Raw genomic sequence first — 26,652 nt, forward strand, 5'->3', positions numbered from 1 at the left:
GAAAGACCCCGAAAGGAGGGAACCAGGAGATTTCTGGGTGCAGCGGAAGTGCCGCCGCAGTCGGGAAAACAGCACCATGTGGTTGCAATAAATTCAGCTGAATGTGAACAGAGAGGCCGGTAAAAGCGTAAGAGAGAAATGACAGGAAGAAAGACAAATGCCTACAGTGGCGGTGGGAGCTGAAGTTTTCTTTCCCAAAGCGCAATGTGTTCCATGAAGCCGTTAACGCTTTTCGGTGAGAGTTAAGACACACCCACAAAGTAGAGCGCCAAAAGAAAGGCGACGTATGAACACGCAACCGGGACCGGGCGTCCCGTCCTGGACGTGCTTCCCTTTCATGCTCCTGGTTTTCGTCCCTGTTGCGCTGTCGAACTGTCAAACTTTGCACACTAGGCGGTCCGTATGTCGGCTTCGCTTTGAGTCAACGATGCGGCCTTGACAAGGTCTGAGCTCTTCGTAGTCGGTTAGCCGTCGTTCTGAACTGTACTTCAGCTTGCGGTGTTTGTTTTATGGGAACACGTAAAAACGGCGCCAAGAAGATGGGATATTCGATAGCCCTCTGCATAGCAGCTTCCCAACTTGACTCCCTTGCTTCCTTACAGAAACAGTACAAGGCAGAAAAAAAGAAAGAATCGGAAGAACGGAAACGCAGAAAGGTTAACTAGGCAAAAAAGTGCAAAGGATCAGGAGCCTGTAACTTTCAACTTGAGCCTGGCTTTTTTCATGGCGGGAGTTAAACGCAAAAGAACAGAGCTGAACATAGGCGCGAAGAAATCTGTGAATACAAGCGGCAAAACCCATCTCAGTGAATCCAAGCTGCGAGGAACTAGTATCGACAGCTCAGCTATTTCCTCGCCTCAGGAGAATCTCAAGCAGCTACTTAGCGGCTACTTTGCTCAGTGAAGAGGCCATTTTGGAAGTAGCGGTAGTAGAGTAGAGAATCAGACGCTGATTCGTCGGCCAGTGAGGAGTTCTGCTCGAAAGTTCGACCAACACAAAGCCCAACATCACGGGTGTCATGGTAAGCGAGTCGCTTCAGACTGCACTACAATTTTTTGAAGACAACAATGACAAGGATAATGCACTCAAAATTTCCGGTGTTCTGTGAAATTTTGAGTCCAGTGCACACCATTATGTACAAAAGCAGTCGTTAATTACAGTTTTCTTTTCTCAATAAAATCCTTTTTGTTTTTATTCATGACTCGTTATTATGGATGACTCACTTTATGGACACTTTTGGTCGGAAACCAAAGTGTCCATATTAACGAGGCACGACTGTAAACAGATTTCTGCTGAAATATATAAACTTAATAAACTTTTTTTATAAACTTGCTTGGGCTGTTCAATTCTGGAAATTCCAGTTTTACTTCAATATAAAGTGTCCTAAATGTGTGTCACTTAATATGATCTGTCTGAAGTATTTGGAGAATTAATCAGCCTCATGACAATAGCAAATGGTTTGTTGGAAAAGTATAACTTTATTGATGCCATTCTTTTCGTTACAAGGAGGTCATTCCATTAAGCACACACATTTTTACTGTCAGCCGTTATACCTTATATTTATCCTGATACTATTAATTTCCATCTCTTGGGGCCATCAGTCTCAGTATTTTGTTTCTATGCCTGATGTGCAAAAGTAATAGTGTTGCTTTTGTGACACAAAGTACCTTATAGCTGAGCTGAGCCTCAGTTTGCTTTTCATAAAGCTTGCTTCTGTGTTGTAAATGCTTTCAGCTGAAAATTCTCATGGTCTAGGTATTCTCAGGGGCGGAAGCAGGCTCAATCATTTTGGAGCAATAAAATGGAGAGTTTAGAGCATTTAAATTATGTTTGAACATGTGAAATTTATTTCGGGCATCAGCACGTCGGGAAACGCGCAGCAGCCTTAGATTTTGAATTCCATAACGCTGCAGTGAAGCCCAAGACTGCCAAAATTAACATTTACGGATGCTGCAGCATCAGAAAACCATAAGGTCTGCTCTGTGCACGAAATATATATCTAATATCCCGAGTCATCACACCACCCCCCCCTTTACCAAAACATAAAGTCACAACCACTGTGTCATTGCCAGCCCCTATGGAAAGTGAATCATGGCCAAAAAAGCACTCGCTCGTAAGCTTTCTTTGCTTATGACATGCTTTCGGCATTTGTCTTTTTGCCTTTTGGTTGCTACTTTTCTTTTCGTCTTTATTTCTGTTTTTGCTTTTGAATCTGCATTTTTCTGTTTGTTTTGCTTTTGTACTGCTCTCGCTTTTGGGCCCAGGCCCAGACTGATCGCAGTCTGGAGCTGCCCTCGCACAAAACAAGCTGTGGATTTCACAGACAGTAAAACATTGTATGAGTCTAGCGAGCAATTACGATAAGATCCTGTGATTAAGATTGTCAAACCACGCTAGATGCTGCAAAAAAAGAAATGCATATTCTCTAGCTCCTTTCATATTTATTGGGCCTACGAAGTTTTAGAAATTAATCTCCTCGGTTTTACGGCTCACTTTTTTTTTTAGTGTGGTAGCATGCCTTGCAGTACAAAGCGCTTATTTACAAAAATATGTATTTGCCGGATTCCTATAGGAAATATACTACGCGCTGGTGATAAGTGGTCCTCATAGATTTTTTTTTTTGATCACATTAATACAGTCCGATATTCACATCTCTTGCTTTTTCTTTTTCTTTTTTTGTGCTGAAAGTAAGGTTTCTTCCCTGTTCAAAGGCTCCAAAATTTGAATTCCTACTTCAAAGTGCAGTTTGTTGTTTTTTCCATGTGAGCGGCTCCAAATGCGGATTTTACTGCTCCAAAACTTAAGACTTTGCTGCTCCGAAAATTGATACAAATCCTATTTCAGCTGTTGCACCCCTGTGCGACTCTTAGCACTCATATGCCCCTTTTTCACTCATTTGCTTTTTCTCTTTTCTTTTTTGCTCCTTTTTATTTTTTATTTCCAGTAAATGCCTATGCAAGTCACTGGCATCAAGACGCTCACTAATTTTGATGCTACGGGTCTTGCACTGGTCAATTATAATGTGCCGGCTTAATTGGGAAGACCCGTCCAGGCACGACCAGCCTGGCAAGAAATAGTCAAAACAGCCCTACTGAAAACGAGAGTTAAATCCAACAGAGTCGCTCGCAGCACCTTTAACGTGTGTGTGTGATAGAACATGGCCCTGTCTCGGATAACTGTCCGACCACATATGAAACTATATACTCGCAATATTGCCACTTATGACGAGTGAGACACGATAATACTGGAGCTCCACCACGTCGCACCATGAAGAATGAGGGAGGTTCTCACGATTTTGGAGCAATTTTTTAGCAGTTCAGCTTTGATGCTTCTGAACAACATGCATGTTTGAATAAAACATTGATGGAAATGTGAAAAACGGGCATTGCTGCGCTTTTATCATCGGAAAATTAGGCAACTATTCTCCAGTCCTTCACCACACACATATCATAATAAAGCAGCTCTTCGGGGTCATTTGGTAATTGGACATTGTCCCTGGTCCCTTAAAGTTCAAATTAATGAGTTTTTATTGCACATTCTAGCTCACTTATAACGAAGTAGACAGGAATGAGAAATGACTTCGCTATATCCGCTATTTTGTTATAGACAGTTTTCGCGGCGAGAAGGAAAATAGCCTCAAACCGGAACGCGCTGCGCGGCCCCTCCTGTCTGGTATGTGGGGACGCCATATGGAGATGCGGGGATAGCAGCGGGGGCGGCAGGGCATTCTACGGAGAAAGGGCACACGTTGCAGTCTTTTGCACACAGAGTGTCTTGAGTAGCCGCAAAGTATCTAAGCCGATCAGCTGATGTGAGCGATGTGCTTTCTTTCCCTATGTTCTTTCTTCTTTCTTTCCTTCATTTCCCTGAATGTTTCATTTCCGCCGGCCGCAGTTTAGCTACTAAGAGCTGCCGCGGTTAGCACAATCTTTTTTTACTCAGTTGCTTGCATTAACAAAAAAAAATAACAACCAAAAGGAGATGATTAACAGAAGATAAAGGATTAACAGCGGTGGTATGCACGTGTGTTGCTCTACACTGTTCCACTTGCAACTCACTCAATTGGGCGAAGACGAACAGCTTCTGAACTTCAAGCCCCAACCGAAAATGTTTCGCTTTGGCAGCCTTTCGTGCGAGTTCCGAACACTGTGTTTGTAGAGTAGGGACCGGAAAAACTGAATACTCATGCAACAACGGCAGACTTTGGGCAACAAGCGGATGATATTCCTTGTGGCAAATATTTACGAGATGCCGCCAGGTAAAGAAGAACTATTTCGATTCAGTCACCTGAGGTTAATGCAAGTATGAAAGAACCTGTCCCACTTGAAGACAACGATATACTAATAAATTGGTTGTCAACTTATATAGTGAAACAGCACTAAATTTTTAATTTTTTTTTTGAAAACACTCATCTCGTAAGATTTTGCTGCCGATAGTAAATGAGAATATGATCATAGGAATAGCAGCGATTGCTTGCAGTAAGCATGCCTTGCGATGAAAAATGAACTATATAATTGTTGACAAAAGCAACTTTCGATAAGGTCATTATGGGGCATAATTTAAGGTCCCTATTCCATAGGTATCATTTGTCCATTTTATCTTGTATTTTAATGTCAGCATAACGGCAGCATCAGACAAACGCAACTAACGCCCAGTCAGAGAAATTGCAGGATAGCAGCTTTCACTGTTGACAAGTCATCGCCACTCCCCGCACATACCGGCAAACGGGTGGTTGAGTCATGTAGGCAATGCTGAAATCCGATTGCCTGGTAGTGGACGCTTGAACACCCTGCCTGATTGTCACCCAATAAAAGTAGCCAGGGTAGAGTAAATGGATCCGAAATGGATAATGGATACTTAAGAATAGAACCCCAGTGGAGGTGTGGGAACTTCCGCAGTAGCCGCTCAAGCAGTAAAGAGTATATTAATGATCAGTTGACCCAACAAATGTAGCGCGATTAGCATTGCTCCTAAACGTGACATGAAACGGCTACATTCGCTTGCTTTTTTTTCCTCAAATTGTTACGGTAAGCCGTTTCTAGAAATCATTTAAGAATAAAAAGTAGATCGAAAGCTGCCAGCGCGGCCAGTGGTGCGCCGCCGCCTCTCTGTGCCACATCAAAGGTAATTGTAATCAGGCTTGTAGCCTTCAGCCAACCTGATCAGGAGCATAATTTTTTGTCATTTCTGACCGAATAGCTTCGCTGCTACTGAAAGTTTCTTTTTTTTTTCAGCTAGGTACTTTCAGAAAGCAAAACATTGCACGCGAAAGCTCCAAATTGCCGATTTGCGCTACTTGTCGCCTGTTCCGCGGATGGGACCCCACATACCAGCATGGCGGTTGTTCACAACTCGGCCACTAGATGGCGCCACATACACAAAATGGCAGCACCCATGATAAAACGGTCTATATCTGGATTCTGGAAAAAAAAATAAAAATGTCGCCGACCAAAAATTCCGACCCCCTGATTTTTCGGACATGAATTATTATTTGGACTCATTCGCGGCACCATGCCATATTCCATAGAACTAACATATATGAGCGCCTGAAATTTCGGACGCATCGCAGCTGATTACTCCATTTTTCGTGCTTCATTCGCAATCGTCTCAGCACTGTTGCCAATAGCCAAGCCTACATATATTATATGTACTGCAGAATGTCATTAAATCAGGCTTCAAGAGAGTCGAAAATGTTATCATGCAAAATTCACGCTATAAAGGAGCTGAATTAAATGCAGGACTAATATTCTCCGCACGATCGTTGTGTGAAGCAGTAGCAGTGGCTCCTCTTCACAGACAGCCCTACCACGTTTTGTGGATGCTTCACGGCATAGACTGGGAGGACTGTGAGGTGAAGCATCTCAAAATGCGATGGTTGAGCGAACTTGTCAGGGCAGGCTCATTTTCGCATCTGTACTATGCCTAGACAGTCTAGACGAAGCCAGCGCGTTCACCAGCGCGTTCACCAGCCAAAGGTCGACGGCAGTACAGCCATTGAATTCTGGTTGCCGCCCGTCGTCCGTACACTGTGTGGCGAGTCAGTGAATCAGAATGGGCACAAAACTGGTGATTCCGCTCCTCCACCATGTGTTGATTGTGAGTTTATGTAAAGTGATTTTTTCTATAAATTGTAAGTTTATGTAAAGTATAAATCGTAAGTTTATGTAAAGTGATTTTTTCTATAAATATATTGGGAGTTTTCACAGTCTCTAGTGAATCCGAAAGATCGGTTGTCGGCTATGAGCAAAATTGATTTATCGCCACTGAAAGAAGTGGCTCAGTGCGTACATTCCCTGAACACGCTTCATGAGCACGGACTTCAAGATCGCAGCCTCCATGTCGTCCAAATGCTGAGCCAATTTTTGCTCCGAACGCCCAAGAAACATCAGTACAGTATCGGCCACGGCGGTGGTCACCAGCACGCAAGACTCAACATAGCCAAGATATCGAAAACCAACAGGGACGGCGAGCCAAGCCATGCAGTGAAGCAACCTTTACAACGGTGCGCACGCTGTCGTGAGTCGGGTTTTGGTTTTATTTTCGCACATAAATTTGTCTGAAAGGCGTAAAAATGTTCCAGCTAGTAGATTATTTTTTATTTTTCTACGAAATCTATTCACTATATCCGCTGGGATGCCTTTAATTTACTTTGTTAAAACCAGACTCAAATTATATAGAAAATGCAAAATGGGAATGGGAAATTAAAATCCCTTCTTTATAACGCTATTTCACTATAAGTGGTTTTGTTATAACTGGGCTAGACTGCATATACAAGATTTCACTGGGCTGCGAGGCCGGCCGCACAAGATACAAGGCATTTTGTTAAAAACGCCAAGAAGTGTGAAGACGGCATTAGTGATGCACTTAGAGGGGCACCTAGATGTGCTCAAATTGTTTTAAAAGGAATGTCAGGCGCTGAAAATCACAACAGAGATAAAAAATGCAGGTCAACCAGCCACTCAGCAACTATCTCTGTTCCAGTGCTTCAAGCCTACAGTGAAAAGAGACTGCAGCTTTACATATGAGAAAATTTGGCCTGCATCCTTCAAGCCCATTATCAATTTTACTAACCTTACTTTTTATCATTACAGGTAGCAAAAAGCATTTTATTTGCTGTATGTTACCTAAATCAAAACCAGGTTCAATATGAAAGTTTAATGTTTGTTTTTAGAATATATTAGAACAAAACATTAGTTTTGTGTTAGGGCATTATTGCCTTCCTTAATTTTGTATGCTTCCAATGGCCAGATGCATAATAAAAATAAGTGGATTTGAACACATCGAACCATGTTGTTTCAGCCTTCTTGATTTAAGCAGCTATTTAAACTATTTGCTTTGAAATTTGAAGCAAATCAAAAGAAAACAACACTTCCTCCCCCCCCTCCCCCTCCCTTTTTTTTTTTTGCTCTGTTTAGACTGTTGAGCACTGTCTTAAAGTATGTAAGAATTCTTAATCAAGTTTTATACAAATGTATTTTTTCAGTCAACTGTTGTTTAGGAATAAAAATGGTTAAAACCTTTGCTTTATGTAAATAAAGAAGTGCTAAACGTTGTGCAGATGTAATAACAAGCGACATAGAAGCATGAGATCAACTGTGACCAAACGTGTCACTCTTTGATTAAGTTGGTAAACTGTACTATTGAAACCTTTCAAAGAAGTTTACTCCCACAAGTGTACAGTAGACATACAAGTGTACAGTAGACATAACTTTTAAACACCTAATTATTACACTTTTTCAGCGGTCACCGATGAATACAAAGCTAAGTGCATGCTATTAATTTTTCGAATGTATCAACTGTTATCAAGATATGGCAGCACATGTAGTAAGGCCAAAACCACATGCTGCTCATTTTGTATACACTGGTTCCGAGTGCCAAAAAGAAGAGCACTTTATACTTTCATGCTTCAGGACTAAAGCATATGAAATTTTTTATGCATCACTACACGGGTTCCTTTAACAGCAAAAGAGCTTCAGCTTTACTAAACTTGCTGAATGATCAAGCCATCTTCCTTGAAGTTATGACAAGAAATATTACAATAGAATGCAAATTCCATAGAGGTGAATTAAAATATTTTTCCTGTGTGCCATTGCACTCTCGTATCCCAAAAGAACTCTAGAATGAACCCTGTTAAACGAAAGAAGCCTGCATAAACATGTAGGTTTACTTGTTGTGGCCTCTCTTCAGTGAAATGAAGTAGTCTGACCTAGTCAAGTTGTTAGCATAGCAAACATCTGTTCTGTGTTTAATTCGCAGATTCCGAACTGCTCCCAAGCTCCAATGAAAAGCACTGCAGGTGTCTACATGAGATGTTAAATCAGCTTACCAACATGCAGCGGTAGACTTAGTCTGGTGCATTTAATCCGTAATTAAGATAAAAGAATTAAAAATAAACCTCTGCTTTAGCATGCCTGCTTTTTTGGATGAAGTTGGCTATAGGGGCTCACTGTATTTAAGCTGCTGTGAATTTGTGAAAAGAGGTAGGGCTGATGGCTGGGAAGTTTGAAGATTTAGTGTGTTATCATTAGAGCCCCCATTCACTGATTTTGCAGATGTCCGTTAGTCTGAATTAAGTTCTGCCAACCTGGGCAGAACTTTTGAGATAGCAATCGAATTAACCGGGTCCCTTGAATTCAGTTATGCATGCTAGTCCTAGGGGTGGAATTGTTGGGTTTGGATCTCAATATTACCAAAAGTCGTCATCCTCATTGCCACTGTCACTACCACTACCACCACTGGAAGGTGATATGGCTGTGCACTGAATGGTTAGCAGTTTGTGTGATGGCACGAGACCATATCTCGTGGCTCAATTGGCAGGAGCTGACAACTTGAGCAGCACTTCTGAGATAGGAGCCATACCCACCGGGTTCCTTGAATCCAGAACCAAGACATGCTACTCCTCGGCCATGCAGGTACGTTTATATGGCTTAAAGTAGAAGACCACTTTGAACGGTGGGTAAAATAAATAAATAAATAAATAAAAAAACCGGCTTTTCAAATTTTATTTTATTAAATTGCAAAATCATTTCTGAATGATTAGCAAAAAAAAAAATTACGCTTCTAACTAAATCCCTTCCAGAGATACAACCAAATTTGCAACTCCCTGTGCATTCTGCAAAATTGAAACTAACAGTTTTGGTTTCCACATACCGAAACATTTTTCGCTGTTTTCACAATCTCGCATTTTTTTTCTTCTTAATGTTTCAATTCCCAGTAATGATTGTTTCTAAGCATGTCTGTCTATTTTTATTTGCATTCATCAACAAAAATCCTCGCGAGAGGGACACACATTTTGAACATGTAGGTTGCAAGAAGTTCCTGCACCTGCGAACTTATTTTGTTTTTAAATTTTATTCCATTCAATTTATATAATCATTTTCAAATTATTGGCAAAAAAATGATACCTCTGAATAAAACCATTTCAAAGATGGCCAAGTTTATCAATCTATGAGTACATATTTTAGTAAACCGAAGCTGTTAGTTTTGGTTCCCATGTAAAAAAATATTTCCCTGTTATAGTGGTCTTGCTTTCCTTTTTTGCTTCTTAACTTTTAAGTTTTATAATCACACTTCTTTCTACATGTAAATGTCTATTTTTGTTTGCATTTCTGAGCAAAAAGCCTCACAAGAGGGATGCATGACATATAGGCCACGTAGGTGGGGTGTACTGGAGAGTTTCCGCACGAATTGAACCTGCAGGCTACCTGTTCAGAGCCACATGTACTTCTATGACTCACACACTTCTATGCCTCCACCTCGCTTTAACTACATGGGAAAGGTGAAAGCTTGTTTGAAAGGTTGGCTGACAGGTGACCAACAATGCAACAAGAAACCCTCCCTCCCATCACCCAATCAATGCCACAAGAAATGAGAGGAAAAAAAAAAGCGAGCACATGCACAGGCAGAAAGAAGTAAACAGAAGACTAAGGAGGGCCTTGGCTATAAATGTAGCCAATTTTAACCTTCTTGGACAATGCTATATGAACTCTTCTTTATTTGTTTCCTCAAAACTCAGTTTTCTTAACATTTTAGATTATGCAAACATTCGTAGCATTTTTCCCCGAAGAGATATTTTACTAAAACTTTGCATATTGGGCTGTGCAATGAGCCACGAAAACTAAAATTGTATGATAACCTTTATTGTTGTCGCATTTGTTTTAGAAACATTTCTTATTGAAAACCATTGCTTTTGGCAACTATGTCATTAAAAATCAACACTGAATGATATTGTAATTATTTTGGTTCACTGCACAGTTGCCATCTTTATGCGTATAACTGTAAAAGGAATTTTCGTTGTGGCCAGGTGTATAAAAGTTGTATGATATCTGGCACTTTATGCATATTTAGTTCTTTTTTGGCAATAAAAGTGAAAAAGAACTTTTTTTTTCGTATATTTGAACTTTCTGATCAGAATAAAAAAAGGCCAGCTTTAATATAGACCACTAAATTCTTTTTTGTGTTTGATATTAAAATTCCTTTTCTGAAAAGCGGCCTCCCACCTTAAAGCTGCATCAGATGGTTTTTCACATAAATGGTAGATTACGACTGTATGCTAATGAGTGTGTGCGGCCAAAAGCCGAAACTGAAGTGAAAACAAAAGTGCTAGAACACCTAACTCGCACTTGGCCTAACCACAATAAAGTGGCTGTGACTTTTGATCTTGGTGTCTGAGAATTCAGCACAAGGAAAAGTGTAAAATGGTGTGTATCTTGTGTCTTTTCTTTTGAGTCTAAGTATTTTCTTATCCTTCACTCCCTGACGCCATGACTTGTGAAAGCTGTATCATCAATGCAAGGAATGTACCATGTTCAACTATAGGTTCAGTATAAAACTGCTGCTTTAAAAAAATACACTAAGCTCAGTTTAAGGTCACTCCTCAAATTAGATGCAAGTGATGTTCAGAAAGCATTATCTGATAAGAGTGATAAGAGATGACTTACAGGCACATTAACACATGACAAAAGATGGAGGTCAGAAATTATAGCCAGGACTTTTTTCTTTTTTTTTTTGTGAGGGGTCAAACATTATTTTGGGAAAGTGCGGATTTAAGAGGGAAGTGGTGGAGATGATCGTGTTACTACACCATGTAGTTCTGGCATATCTGACCTCGGGTGCAATTTCGGTTTCAGTTCCGCCTTTACTTGAAATAATGGCTTCAGAGCCTCCAACAACGTAGAAATGTCTTTCTTTACACTACTTAAGGTCTACATGAATGTCTACTCGTGGTTAATGAATATCACATGCTAGGTACGTTGCCGAAACAAGCGCAGTGCAAATGCACACAGAAACCGACGGATAGACGCAGCAGCAGCAGCAGCAGCAGCCGATGTACGCTTCGAGAGATTCCTGACAGATGGCGCAGCCATCCCGTTTGCACTAGGGTGCCTCGATGTGTCTTTCGCCTCCGCTTTCAGGGTGAGGACACCCTTTGTACCACCCCTCACCACCGTTTTCCCCTCCCGGCGGCATGTTGGGTCCCACTCGACAGTTGCGTGCAGCGAGCAGTACTTGCGGCGGGGAGCTCTCCGCAGTTGTGCGGCGGCTGAAATAATGCGAATGAAGTGGAAAAAGACAGCATATTTTGACTTTCTCTTGGGAGTAGTGTTCTGGCAGTTTTAAGAGTGATCTATGCAGCAGTTGTATTTGGTTTGGTAAATTCCGTACAAACATATGCTGCATTTGTTGTTCGAGCACAACTTTTCGCAACGCCGCGATCGTGTTTCTCCAATGTGCCAACAGCGCGGAGGGTAATCTAGCCTAAAAATGTGACCGTCTTTGTGCAGTTTAACCCCACTTTTCCATCGTTAATTCAGATCCCTTCCCTATATCTTATTACAGTATGATACCTGAGGTATTCGACGCAGCAGCTGCATTTCATTTTTTTTCTTCAAAGCTGTCCTTCTCTTATGTGGACAGCTAAAGACAAATCTGAATCCAGGAGGTCACATTTTCTAAATTTCTTCTAGTCGCCTGTTCGAAATAATATCTTGCAGGCGGTTGGGTTTCCTCCAAATGGGGATGCTTGTTCGTGAATTGGTGGCACGAGGGCTTGCAGTATTGCAGTTGCTATATATTGCATTCTGTAGGGTAACTTTAAATAAAGCATTATTTTTCTTTTTGTAAATAGTCTGGTGTACATGAACGTACCCGACAGAATGCAGGCGGAGTTGATTATTTGAGAAAAAAAACTAGTTTTTAGAAGGAAACGCATGAATATAGTTTTGTCCTCTCTTCATCTGCGTTTTTGCACTTTCCATCTGAAAAAGGACCAGACTTATATTTTGTCGAGTTCATGTAAACGTATCCAATGATGAAGCAAACCACTGAAAGCGACCGGATTACCAAAATAAGCCCCTACTACATTTTCTGAATATTGTTGCCCAGGCTGTTCTCAATTACTGCAATTATCAGAAGGAAGCAGTAGAACTTGCCGCCTATCCAGCTTGTGTGGAACCATCCGCTCTCGCTCTATAATCGTCGAACGAGGCAATTACTTGTTAAAGCATGCGTGTGGGATGAATGAAAAACCAAGTTATAATCAGTAGCAAAACAATTACTCATTTTTGACCCGCTTTGACTTGCTTTGGCGTGCACGACATTCAAACAGAAAAGGTACATTAGACTAGGAGTAAAGATACAAAAAATGGCAAAGCAATATCTAAGTTTCATTTGTGTAGGCGTGCTGAAGGGCAGAGAAAAGCGAAACATCGGCTGAAAATACATCGCACCTAGCCATAGATAACCATCGCACACATTTCATAAATAGAAGACTTATAAAATATATTACTTCGGATACTCCCACATGCATGCTACACACAGAATCTCCAGAACGTTCCTGTCACCATCTCAAACTAGTCTGAAAACTTCTAGAGAGAGCTCCGGTCACTGTCTCAAAATGTTCTCAAAACAGCTCTCTTATGTACTGACTACTTTTGTCACACTACAAAAAGACGTTCGCGCTAAGTTCCAAGGAATAGAAATTTTGACTATCACAGGAGAGCAAACTGCGACGGGGTATGCTATGAATATCAGAATGTAAAAACTGTTCTCAAGGCAAAGAGTTTCTGGGCAGATAACCAAAACAACATGACAGAATTTAACGCAACTAATTTCGTTTCACAGTTACGACACTATTATACCATCCTGCCTTGGTAGAACATCAAATTTCCAGAGATTCACACGATAGCGGTAGTTTTGTCATCGAAATCGGCTGCCGGCCCATTGCACTCAATGCTTCTGAACGGGCGAGTGGGACCCGGCATGCCGCCGGAGAGCAGTGTCTCTACCCTGAAAGCGGAGGCAAAAGGCATCGAGGCACCCCAGTTTGCACAGTATAATCTGCAGCCTCCAGGAAGAATCAGTGCGAAAGGCAGTCACGCGTGCCCAAGCAATACTTCGCCGACGCTGTAACAGATTCATCATGGTGCAAGACCTGTGGAAACTCGTCCACATCCCAGGGCTCACGTTTGCAAAAGCGGTGGTTTGCCTTTCGGCGACAAAGCGCAACTGGCTGGAGCGGGGGCAACATGAAGTTGGGCGAGTAGCACTGGGCTGCCACTGTAAGGTTGCCAACGAGGCGGTACAAGGGGACCTGGGGTGGTCCAGTTTCGAGGCCCGGGAAGCGGTGAGCAAGCTGCGATATCGCAGTCGGCTCATTTTTATGGCACCGGAGCGCTGGGCACGCCGAGTGTTCAAATATTTGTCCACCACATGCATTAGAACGAGCTGGACGGCCCACATCTACCAGCTCGAAAAAAAAGTTCAGGTTCTTCAAGGACCCCATAACGGCAGGAACGGCTGGAAAGTGGGCTGCCGAAGTGCTGGTGCGGGTTGCGGAGGCCGAACGCCTACAGTGGTGCGCAAGCATGGAGGGCAAGGCCACACAGTGACTCTCTACCGAAGTCACAAGCAGAACATAGCTCAGGACCATCGATACGACAACAGCCTCGGCAGTGCTCTGCTCTTTGAAGCAAGAGCAGGAGCCCTTAATACGCTCGTCCACCATAGCCGGTACGACGAGACCATTACGTGCACATTGTGTCGGCTGTGCGGTGCCGAATCCGAGATGATGAAACACGTAGTGCTGCGGTGCGCATGCCTCAAAACATTGCTCCCAAAAGGCGCTACACTCGTGCAGGCGCTGCAGTGCGGCATCCGCACGCAATGGTATACTCGTGTACAGTCCCTGCACCGGAAATACGGCTTCTGGTCGAACGGTACAATGGAACTTGCAAGGGTGGAAGAACGGGCTAGTTGGTAAATCATCTTGGAAAGCAAAATAGCGCACTTCAAAACACAGACACAGGAAGAGAACGACAACACAGCGCTGTTTTGAACACACAGGTGTGTTTTGAAGTGCGCTATTTTGCTTTCCAAGGTACAATGGAGGCTGCCTAGCGCAAAACTGCCATACGGACGCAAGTACGTCAAACGGAGAACACTATGTGGAATGCTTCAGCACAGAAAAAGACAACACTGACGCTGTACCTAGAACAAAAAGGAACAGTGTCGACGGAACCGCTCTACAACAACGTCGATAGCACGCTCCTGTTTGAGGCACGGGCAGGAGCACTCAGCACTTTGACCTACCGCCGTCGCTTTGACCCCTCCCCAGAAGTGCAGGCGGCGATGCAGAGCATGTGAGAGCGAAGACGAGATGGCGGAGCACATCATTCTTCGTTGCGCGAAACTATCACCCCAGCAAACAGAGGACACCACGCTACCGCACGCACTGGGATTTGAATCGGCCGAACGCGGACAGCACAGTGGCGCCATCCACACGATGAAAGCCCGGCTTCATATGTGGTGGACAATAGTTAGACGCTGAAAGTGCTCATAGCAGCTCTACCCTATCCTTTCTCATTTCTCTTTCCTTTTTAGTTTCTCTATTCTTATCCGGCTAGGGCACATTACTGAGCCCACCCGATACAAAGGGTGCAGCCACAACTCATCATCATCATCATCACGGCTCGATTTTGACCCGCCTGACTGTCCTTCGGATGGTGGCGAGAGCGGCGCGAACAGAGCTCCCTTCGTGCAGGCGTGCAAAAGGAGGCTCTCGGAATGGTGGACGGCAATGCGCAAGCCGTAGATTTTTATTTTTTTGTGTGTTAAGTGTGGTGTTGTATTTACTGTACTTTGTATTGCTTACTATTTTTTTTTCTTTACGACTGCAGTGTCCACCAGATACAAAGGGTAGAGTCACTAAATCATCAGCATCATCATCATCATGGTGTCGTGTACAGATTTTAAAATGCACTACACTAATGTTGTACTGGCCTATATATTACAGTACAATATTTATGTAATAACAAAATAGTCACTTTTGTAATGATATAATAATTTAGGGCCCGATCCGTGTAATTTATCAAAGGACTATTATCTGCTGCACAGAGAGCTGATGCGTTTTGGCTCTGCAGCTTTGGCTGCATAGCCACAAAAACTTGTCCGGGAGTATAGCACTGCCATTAGAGGAATGTGTTGGCATGGGGTACTGCTCACACTAGCAGCACCAATAAGACAGGCTTGTTTCTAATAGACAAATTTCAAATTCATCCTATGTAAAGCACTGTCTTCTATGACAACAGTTACAAGAGGTTGACAACAGCAAATCGTTGATAATGTCTCTCTGAAACAGGCTTAAGTTGTCTGCTACAGATTTACTAGAGCTATTTCAGCTACTCAAAATTTACATTTTGCAAAGGCAGCTTTTTATGTAGTGATCAGTTTAACCCAATTTTCATGTAACACGCTTGGGGCGGAAGAATCAAAATCAAGCTCTACCCAAAAACAAAGGAAACAAAAGATCTTTAGTATATACCACTCTAGTTAAATGCATAAACATAAAAAAAGACACAGAAGGAATGCTAAAAATGAAGGACAAAAGGATTTACCGGCCATTAGTGAGTCCCAAGAAGAGTCTCCAGTTCTTCCGAGGTCCAAAGTCGTAGGGATTCTTGTATATCTGTAGAAAAGGTGTTATGAAGTTTAGCACAACGGATCAGGATCACTATTATGACGTATTATCACAACTACCTTAAATATAAATTCCAGTTTGAACCAGAGTGCAACATCCAAATAGCAATTGAAAAATCATGGCCATTTTTTCTATTTGTTTTGACACACAACTTTCATGGCAATATACCCTCGGCAATTTGGTCAGGGGGACTAGCAATTAATGATCCTTATGAAGCAGCAAGTAATATTTGTTATGATAACATGTCTGCAGCTACTAATCAGTAAGTCATTTTTAATACAAAAACTGAAAATATGCTCGTCTTTGACAAGAATATTCAGATTTATAGGTGCTGGTAAATGCCAAACTGATTAGTGCACTCTGTTACAATGTATAGGATGCTGTTCACTCATGCACTTAAGCTTTCATGAAATGGCGCTCCAACAGAAAAGCCATATGGTAAGCATATGCATTATCTGACTCAGTGGCTACGGCGCTTGGCTATTGAGCCGGGAGACCCAGGTTCAAACCCGCCGCGGCCTCATTTCAGTGAAGGCAGAAAGCAAGGTGCCCATGTAATGTGCCATATCAGTGCATGTTAAAGAACCCTAGGTGGTCAACTTTACACGAAGCCTTCCACTACAGCACTCCTTATAGCCTAAGTCACGTTTCGACATTAAACTACATAAAACTAAACCACACCAACCTTCCACTACTTGCTTTTGGCACTGTCTGCATTCAAACCACTCATCAGCTGATCATCAGTTAATGCATTATTTTTGTTGAGGCTCACACAGAAACTTGCAAGCACAAAATGGTAATGATATAGCCTGCTTCAACTTTTCTTTAACATTCTACCATATGCTGTTTAAATATGTGCAGATTAGTGGTAGAAACAAACAAAACAGGACTAAAATGCAATTACTTACAATGCCCTCTTTTCCAAGACGTATGCATTCTGTTTTGTTGATATGAGCCTCGATGCTAGTTTCGCCATTTGTGATAAGCCGAGCATGCCACATGGTGAGAGCTCCCAGAGCAACAAAAATTCCAATGCAAACGAACACCGTGAATGTGATGTAGTATCTCCTCACAAAGTTCTGCTTTGCTGCATCTGTACTGTAGTTCTGCAATATCATAAACATGTTAGTGACTCCACAGAAAAACGCCTGAGGCATATACAGATATAAATTGTGTGCAAAGCACTCCTGCATACAGACTGAATAGCCTCAAGAGGAAACAAATTTGCGCCATTTTTGGAGAACCTGCTGAAGCACTGTTGAAATTTCACACTGCTTGCAAACCTGGTTTTAATGCTAGTGGGAAGAATTAGACTTTTGACTTGAGCTTGTCGGTCTGTTTATTCATTTGCTAGAAGGAATTTTTTGGCTAGCTCTACTTTAAGAAAACTTGCACCCTTCAACGCCCTTGCTTATTTATTCCCATGTTCCTTTTAAACTCTCGTAACTCTTCATGTCTCTGTTACATCAGGATGGCCTGTCCACGTCAGTGCAAATGCATAGGATGGTTTCCTGACACAAAAGGCGACAACAACATGTTCGCACAAATACTATCATCAAAGGTGGAATGGCCAGCATGAGAATGCACGACTGGCTAAGAATGGTGTGCATCACATGCTCAGCTAGTTTTGCTCTCATACTTTCCAGTACAAGGAGGAATTCTTTAGAAAGAAATAAAATGATGGCACCTTCATAGAAGGGCATAACAGGGCCCCTTTAGCACACTAAGTATATTTATGTTCTGCTTAGAGCATCATACTGCATTCAGTTGCAAGGAAATATTAATTCTTCAGAATTAACAGTGAATGTTGAGAATTGATAAGAGTGAAGGAAAAAGCATTCGTAAAGCATATGACCTCTCTTAGAACCATGCCATGAACTATTATAAAGTAACAAAATATGTAGAAACATGCCACTCATGGAAAAGCCTCAATAAGTGTATCCATACCCCAGGCATATCCTGCAGAGTGAAATTGGCAGACATGTCGAGGTTGCCTAGTTGAATCATGGAGTTTGCGACACCAACATTTGGCACAAGCAGAGCACCAAAGTACTCTTCATAGGCAATTCTGTAGCCAAATATCATTAGGTATATGATGCCAAGGAGCACATAGGAGCAAAACATGAAGAAATAACGGTGTGTGAAGTGGCCAATGCAGTTGTTCAACCAAGCTGTAAAGGCACTTAAGGAAAATGCATTACATGTGCTGATGTTACGTACAGAATACAACCATGGCTTTTACAGTATTTAACTTGGAATTGCCAACTGATCAAAATAGTTCATGGGAGAAATTTACAACACAGTTTTCCAGATATATTTTTTATTTTTTTACCCGGCATGTGAATGTGAATTAGGAAATTAATTTTAAAACCATAATGTGACAAAAAAAGCAACACTTATGGATTAGGATATGCAGCTTCCCCTTTGTAACGGGCGGTCCTCATTAAAAAAACTTCCGCACGTGTCCTAGTCGAACTATGTAGGTGTCCCTACAGTCCATTCGTCTTCACAAAGATTTCTTGCCACAACGCAAGTCATTGCTTTGTTGTTTTCACAGTTGCTTTCACATCCGCAACCATGCTGGCTGTCTCTCCTATTATAACTGTGTCTCTGGCAGCCAAATCAGCATCAAGCAGTCGTCGAGGCAGGAATCCAAGTGCCTGTTCGAAAGTCATTTCGGCCTGATGCTGTGGTTGCAGCATTGGACAAAACAGAATAACATGTTCTGTGGTCTCTACTGCTTGCTGACACACCGCATACTGCTCCTGTCTACTGACAGAACAATAAAAGAGTAAAATATGCAACATGGCAAGTCGTGCATTATCAAAGGTCAATACTTTTTAGCAAAAATGACAACATTCTGTGACACAGGCTAGACTTACGGCAGATGCAAGTTGTGCCTAGGGTTGTGCCAAAGGCATAGCATGAGGCTTCACAGAAATGCACAGCACTTGTGGCGCATGCCTTTCTAGTGCTCCAACATGTTTCCATAATGTGTTGCCAATTACCCCAACAATCTGCAGTTCGATGACAGTGACTTCATAGCTTGAATGGTTACCCTGCCGCTGACCCTGGGTGTTGGCAATAAGTGTGATCACTGGGTTTGGTTCACAATTGTTGAAGTGCATGCCACTATCATTTGTGTGTCCAAGCAGACCTTGATTTGGAACATTCTGCTCTCCCAACAGAGTTAGGTCAGAACTTGGGATTTTGATCAAAAGTTTCTTATGACCCATGAAACTCAAGGCAGATGGCAACCCTTTGCAACACGTGCTTTGTTATAACATAATGGTCCAAGTGCACGTTACCTCAGGTGGTTGAAATTTCCGGAGTCCTCCTGTACGGCACCTCCCATAGCCTGAGTCGCTTAGGGACATTAAGCACTACAAACCAAACAAAACATAACGGTCCTCTCATATATTTACACGGGTTTGACACATTAGCTGCATCAGTAATTCATTCTTGACATTGGATGAATTATCATGAATCTGCATAAAAAAGCTACAGAACAGCAACTGCTGTCATAAGTTACTGGAGCATATAATATACAGATTCATTTATGTAATTAAAACTTTCCCAACATCTACACAACAAAAACTTCATGCTGATTGCCAAGGTGCCATACTGAAGCTTGTGCAGGAACACCTGATAGCAGAAAGGATACGGCAGTGATGATCCATTTTCAGGACACAGCGATTGCACACACTGCAATGGTGTGCACGTGGTGGTTTCGGTGCAATGCACTTCTTGCATATGGAGACCACCTCTGGTATTGAGGAAGCCTTCAACGAGATGAACTAAATGCAAGTGCAACGGTCTACAGAGCACACATGAAAACTATGAGAACTTAGGATTACGCCAACAAATGCATAGTAGAATACATGCGCACAACTTGAAGTGAGCATACCACACAATGAATTCAAAACAGATAGTCAGCCCTAAAGTCCCTCTATCATATAAAAAAAGGGGGGGGGGGGGGAGGGACTTTAGTCAGCATTTCAGACGATTACTATGTGGCAGACAGTCTTAACTGCACAGGCGTAAAAGGCAGCATAGTGAGGACAAAAGTAGATTCTTTTTAAACATCTTACAGCAAAAGGTACATAAATGGACTACAAGAACAGTGCGTGCACTTCCTTTTCATTTTTAGCCTTTTAAACGTTTTGTTGACAACACTGAAAACTTGGAACAAGGAAAAAGAGAAAGAACGAAACCTGCCAACTGTTTCGGGAACCGCAATAGACGACTGTAAGCAGCAGTTACATACCTCAGGAGGCGTGCCCGGGTTCGTCGTCAGAGCCATCCAATAATGAAAGACGATATTCAGTAGAAGCCAGTGTCCAATGACTAGTGCGATTAGAAGGATGTACTTGTTATTTTCCCACCAGTAAGGTATGCCGATCATATATGCGATTGCAATAACAGTACATGCCACAATGGTAACTGTGGCGACAAATATCTGCATAGGGAAAAACATAGTCACAAAGATGCTAAGCAACTTTAGCCATCACTATAAGCACTTTCTCGTACCGGTCCCATGGCTTTCGTGAAGTGGTCGACAATCCAAAACAGTGGTTCCATGCAGGTGTCTCCAACATAATAGATGTCGGCAAATTCATTGTAGACTAGAGAGTTGAAAACGATTCTGGGGTAGAAAAATTTATGCCGAATCCTATATCTCAAACGCTTGAGTCCGCGACAAATGTAACGAACAAATTGCATAACTCTCTCCATCGGTCAAGTTGGCCTCATGAAACACGAGAACCCAGAATCTGATGCGTCTAGAAAAGAAGCAGACGACATGTCACCAACGGGCCGCCAATGATGACGCTGTCAAAAAGTACTCCTCGCAGCACAGAACGCCGCCTAAGGTTTTCAAACATAATTAAGCAGTTACGAATTTTCAAGCAAAATTATTGCAGCAAGAACTGGAAGCTACCACGAAGAGCGGATATTTTCCGATACACCGATCCCCGTCACCATAACCCGTCACACTTGACTGCGCCCGACAACCGACTACAAGTTGAGATTGGATTGGATTACAAATTATATTTAATTAATTCTTGAACTTACAACGTTTTTGTCGTGAAATAAAAACGATAAACTATAAAAAGCATTTTGTGAATATATTAGTTTTAAACTAAAACAGAAAAGCACTTCTCCACACATAGAAATTACGGTAGAAAACTATAATTGGGATCATCATCATCCATAGCGCGGGCGCGCGTTCGTGCTTGGCTTGTGTACTGCTGGGCATTTGCGTATCTTGGCAGCTCGGCATCTCTTCTTACTTGAACAGTCTGTATTCTAAAGCCCGAGAGAATTGTGCAGAGCTTTTGTTGAGCTGTGCATTGAATCTAGCTGTAAACTGAACAATCGTTTGCAGCTTTGCTAGCTAGATTGGCCGTAAGCAACCGTTCGTGACGTGCCGGCGGAAAGCAGGGTCCGGTATGGCTTCGTCTAACCACATCGTGGACGATTTTGAGAGCTCGTTTCAGGTATGGTCTGTTGTTTCTCTGTTGCTCTACCGTTTGAGTTTTTCTTCTTTAAGATAAGGTTGCTTAGAGCAGGCTTAGCGTCTATGCCCGGCTAATTGAAAATGTTTTATATTCGCTACAGATTCTACTTGCTTGCAAACTTCGGCTTGTGACAAACTTCCCTTTATATGCAGATCGCTTCATTGGCGTTGTTGACTTATTGCGAAGCGCTTATTTCACTTTCACTAACGTAGAAATCTGTGCTTGTCACTACAGTAAGCAGGGGCGCTTTGAGTAAACTCTCCATACACTGGCGTACCATGGATATGAAGTTGATTGGCAATGGCTTGACGCAAGCAAATTGGTTTGCCCATAAGGCACAAGTGCGGATAGGCGATAACTTTTTTATAAGCGTGAGCGAGCTTGCTGAAATATGCCTGTCCGGCTGCTGTCAGAGCACCCGGACAAGCGCCTGTCGATGCATGTGCGCCTTATCGGACGAAGCTTTGCTTGGGCGTGACTGCCAGTTAGATGACCATCTTTCTTTGATTGTTTCATTGTGAGAGCACTGCATGATGTATACAGTGAACTAGAATATTAGTTAACTGTATTCACTGAGGTCATACTACCAGATGGCGCGGGCATCGTCCCGCCTCGTCCGCCATGTCGGAGGTCGCCGGTGGCATCGGCGCGCGTCGGCTCGCGCAGTTTCAGGTTCGCTGTCAGGTGCCCGCCGTATATTGGAAGTGATCCGTAAAGTTTTATCAAGCTGGTAAATACGTCCACATCCTCTTTTCTTTGTTGAGCCCTTTATGCGCATGGAGTCTGCAGCGATATTTTGATGCTCCTGTACATAACACGCTGATCAGTGTTGCCCATTTCAGGAAAAACGACTTGCAGCTCGTTAAACCCGTTGTTAGCTGCCTTAGAGGCAGAACACATCTTGAAAAGACAGCGAGCGCATTAAATTCCCCAATTCCAAAGCTGGCATGGCAGCGAAACGTACACTTCTAGTGGCAGTAGTCGGCAAACTGCCGAAGCTTCCACAGGCGCTGTTCCAGCAGTAAAGCGAATCAATGCAGTTGCTTAATTTCGCAGACAGAAGGTCGAGAAAAAAAGTGCTGTCACGCACTCGCAGGATAAACGGCACACCCAGAGAGCATATGTTTGACACATTTAGTATCGGGTCGCCGGAGAAGGGGTAGGAAGCGAACGCGATGGTTAGATGGCATCCTTGAGGCGCTGTAGATGAAGTTATGTGATGTTAGGAAGATAGTGAGACCGGAAAGAGTGGCGTGATATGGCCCATAGGGTCACGAAGAGTCGGACATGACTGAACTGAACGTAGCTATGGAACCTAGGTTCGAAACAACGCAATGTGCAGCGATAACGCTTGATAAAGTTGTAATATGTCACTTGCAAGTCGGAGGAGGTGACAGCGTTAGCTAAGCGAACAGACACGTCGCAATGTGCTCACCTCTAAAAACGGCACGCCGGTCATCGACACCCTCACACACGTGTGGCTCTTGGCCTTGCTTTCTTGCCAAAAATTAAAACACATTCATGGCTTAGTACGTTTTAATTTCTTCACATGGCACTTCACATGGCAGGCACCGATATCAGGGAATTCAACGCGAAGCAGTGGTCTTGTAGTAGACGACACACCTCGACGAAGTTACCGCGGTCGTACGAGCCGGTGTTTTCACAAAGTCAAACATTTTGTCCAGGCAGTCGTTTTTCTTGTTCCACGAAGTCCGCGGGTGTATCCACTCGCTCGCATGGTTTTCGCTGGCGCACGCAGAAATTCTGTAAAGACACGAAAGGCTTACCCCACGGATCAGAACGAGTTGAATACTGCGGCTGGGTGCGGCGCCCACACACACGACCACGCGTATGGCGAATTCTGCGCTGGCCGCTAGCGTCCCTAGCAGATGACGTCACGTGCATATCTCCTACAGGGACCGGACAGCTGAACGGGTGGCGCCGCCTCTCGGTGCATCGCTCAATCGCCGGAATGCGGCGGCCCCGGTCGGCACATTGCCAGCGCATTGGAGCGTACTGTTTGTCGTTGGTTCGTGTGGAAATCGGAAATCCTAAGGTTTAGATGACGTTGTGCGTGAATATATCCTCAAGAGAACAGAAAGTTGGGCTAGTTGTGTGAATATGTCCAGCGAAATGAAGTCTGGCCAAACAAGGTTGGCGAAACGTGGTGCGTTGTTGGCTCCACTGGCAGCTACGCAAACTCGTCGGACGTTTTTAAGTTTATTCATTTCTACGGGTTTCCACAGAAGCATGAGTGGCGGGTGACCTAAGCATGGTTCTTTGAAAGGCAAAGGCACGAATCTGCGTATTTGCTTACTGTGTGGTCATGGAAAGTGCCGAATTTTTAAAATTCCACTTGCTACCAGATGCCGTGTGTCTTCTGTTCCCCAGGAGTGACGGCACGAGAGTCTCGGAGTCGAAGCCGCACTCCTTCATCTGTAGTCACTTTATTGACAATTGGAAATCGAAGTAACCCAACAGCGTAAGTTACACCGCTAGCATTTCCCCGCCTGGGTACACGAAAACGCCAGCATGGAAAAAGAAAAGGCAGCTCCACCATCGTCGTTCGGGCTGCGTTAGTGATGGGCAAAGACAATGTTTGTGCAGATACTTTCGCTGACATAGTCAAAGATAATTTACTTTTTTCTCTCTTAACAAACAGAGCAGATAGGAGACATCAACAATTCCTATTACCATGATCTTGTCATTTTTCCTCTTTTCACTTGTCAACCAATGAAAATGCGCTGAGAGCTCTGTGTTGATACTCTTAGAATTTGTTAACATTTGTTTGTGGCATGTCCATTTTGCCTAATAAAATCACTCATTTCACAGCTCAGTCTATACCGCATGGTCACAAAATCTGCTATCGGCTTCATATAAAAGTCGAACAAGAAAAAAATATACATAAACGTAGCATTTTTCTTTTTTTGATTTCGAAGGCCATGTAGCAATTTTTTTTTTTCGCATTCACGTTGCACCTGACACGGCTTTACATATTTTCTCAGCAGCGTCCATTTCCTGGCCCGCCTAAATACATGTGTTTTTCATCGGCATTTTAGTGAACGTGAGATTTCCTGATTGTGGCGTAGTATGACAAGACCGTTTTACCTCTCTCAGAAATTGCTTCTATGGCCAATGTAAACACATTTAGCAGCAGTCCGGCAAGCTGCAGTGACAAAGTTGTAAAAGGAATGGCTTTCAGTTATCCGGATTCCTTTACATGCAAATAGATAACTACATACATGGTCGTGTCCCCTCACACTCATCAGGTATCGAGGTCAGCTAGGTATCGGCCCCGCAAGTTCGTTGTACGCTGAGAAAGTAGACCACCTTAGCGAAGGAGCCATCAGAGGGATGCATTTAACAATAAAACGCTCTCTTAGTTGTCGGTGGCTTATCTTACAACACGTCACACTGTGTGTGTGTGTGTGTGTGTGTGTGTGTGTGTGTGTGTGTGTGTGTGTTTAACAGTTTGACAGTATTGGACTATTACCTTCAGATGTTCAAAGCAGGTGCGGTCAATCGCATTGAACTTCCTGCGCTGAGAGAACGCTAGCAGGAAATTTAATTTTTTTTTCTTTTCACAACCTCCGCAGCATGTCGGGAGAAAGGCATGTATAGTATAATATTTTCAAAGTCAATTATATGTAGCAGCTCCGACGCGTTCAACAAGAGCATTGTCGTATATGTAAAAATGATGCTGAGGTGGTGTTACTCATTTGGCTTATATTATGATTAAGTTTGATAGTCTCAAGGCTGGGTTCATTGAGCTATTGTAGCGTAATAGAGGCTTTACAAAAGTTACCGCCATCTAGTGAAAGAAACGGAAACTGTGCGCGGCGGCCATGTTTTGCTCAGTCCGCCTGCGCCTCCCATCGAGTACGCTGTCAACGTGCGCCTTCGTAGAACCCGTGCATGCACCGAAAGTGCATTGGAATGCTCACAAGCGATTGTTTCGTTTTTTAACATCACAGCAGTCGCTGTTAGCTCCAAGCTCTATTCGGAATGATGCCAGCATGTTGTTGCGTGCCCTTCTGCAGCCAGCGCACCGTCATAGACGCGCACGGAATCAAGATATACGCGTATATGCGACCGTTCGTTTGCAGTCCTAATTGGCTTTACAAGGGTCACTTGCATCATGTAAAGCATTACTGCACGTCCCTCTGACTGGGAGCTAGCTCACAGAATGTGCTATCACCTAAAACAGCAAGGTTAATTGTTTTGCGCGCTATGGAGCCTTGTGAACTTGAAGGATAAACTTATGCTGCGATGGAGGACACGGGAGAAGGAGCAATGCATGTGTAACGAATGCTGTTGTGCAAATACGTTCTTTGAAACATTTTGTACGTAGGTTACATTTACCATTGTGTATTTGACTTAAGACACGCGCATGATTACCGAAACTACTTTTTACAGTCGTACGAAATGGTAGTCCTTGGTGCAGAGAGCAATACGGTTGTCTAGTGCGCCCGAGGTGCGTGTTTCACGCTGCAAAAGCAAGCGTCTGCCAAACCCGCGGCGTCTAGAAAATCAGGAAAAGATGACATCCCACTAGTGTGTTGTAACATGCTTACGTACAGCTCGTTTCGACCGGTCCACGTCCAGAGCGCGCAGCTTAGGTTTTATACCTGCCAGCGCGGCCGATAAAATAACGAAGCGTGCGCTTCACTTTTGTGTTTTTTCGAGTCACCCGATGGTTCGCTAATTCACAGCTACCTGAAATTCACTGGAATTTTTAAATATGTCGATTTCTTGTTTATTTCCTCTGTCAGAAAGTAAACATTTGAAGCCGTAATCTCATATGAAAGCGCTGACATCGGAAGCTTCGAGGAACTCTGAGCAGGAAGAACTCGGCTGAAACGAAACGAAAAGAAATTTGAAAAGTCAACTCACATTACTGTGAAGTGCTTGTGCTTTGTGCAACTGGCTGTGTTCATAAAATCAGATTTATATTATATCATATCGTTATAGAAAAATTAGGGGGTCACTTAAGCTCCGCCGTTAAAGGTATAACGCGATAGTGTCTCTCTCTCATACACACACACGCACAATGGTTTTTTCCTTCGCGTGTTATATTTTAGCTCTTTTATTTATTTATTTATTTATTTTATTTACCAAATACTGCAGGCCCTAACTGGGCCCTAGCAGGAGGGGCGA

The 26,652-nt window shown here is 43.0% G+C and overlaps 2 protein-coding genes across 7 annotated transcripts in view; one reads left to right on the forward strand and one right to left on the reverse strand.

The window, feature by feature from the left end:
- The window catches only part of LOC146206469 (palmitoyltransferase ZDHHC16), a 29,804-nt gene extending 8,826 nt beyond the window's left edge, over positions 1 to 20,978 (reverse strand). The window contains exons 1-6 of one of the 3 annotated variants that reach the window (XM_084591144.1): positions 20,507 to 20,978; positions 20,244 to 20,435; positions 19,641 to 19,758; positions 17,924 to 18,147; positions 16,885 to 17,082; positions 15,894 to 15,964 (exon numbers count right to left, since the gene is read on the reverse strand). In XM_084591144.1, coding sequence (XP_084447270.1) covers positions 15,894 to 15,964; positions 16,885 to 17,082; positions 17,924 to 18,147; positions 19,641 to 19,758; positions 20,244 to 20,435; positions 20,507 to 20,710 — 1,007 coding nt within the window. In that variant the 5' untranslated portion in view covers positions 20,711 to 20,978. Of the gene's footprint in view, positions 1 to 15,893; positions 15,965 to 16,884; positions 17,083 to 17,923; positions 18,148 to 19,284; positions 19,360 to 19,640; positions 19,774 to 20,243; positions 20,436 to 20,506 lie in introns of all 3 variants that reach the window. The other 2 variants (XM_084591143.1, XM_084591145.1) reach the window with 2 other exon arrangements.
- A 206-nt stretch (positions 20,979 to 21,184) lies between these two features.
- The window catches only part of LOC146206470 (mediator of RNA polymerase II transcription subunit 28-like), a 50,240-nt gene continuing 44,772 nt past the window's right edge, over positions 21,185 to 26,652 (forward strand). For 2 of the 4 annotated variants that reach the window (XM_084591147.1, XM_084591146.1), the window contains exon 1: positions 21,185 to 21,474. In XM_084591147.1, the coding sequence (XP_084447273.1) occupies positions 21,427 to 21,474 (48 nt within the window). In that variant the 5' untranslated portion in view covers positions 21,185 to 21,426. The remainder of the gene's footprint in view (positions 21,475 to 26,652) is intronic. The other 2 variants (XM_084591148.1, XM_084591150.1) reach the window with 2 other exon arrangements.

The sequence above is a fragment of the Amblyomma maculatum genome, chromosome 1, assembly GCF_055883805.1.
Source record: "Amblyomma maculatum isolate TAMU_Amacu chromosome 1, ASM5588380v1, whole genome shotgun sequence".
Lineage (NCBI taxonomy): Eukaryota > Metazoa > Arthropoda > Arachnida > Ixodida > Ixodidae > Amblyomma > Amblyomma maculatum.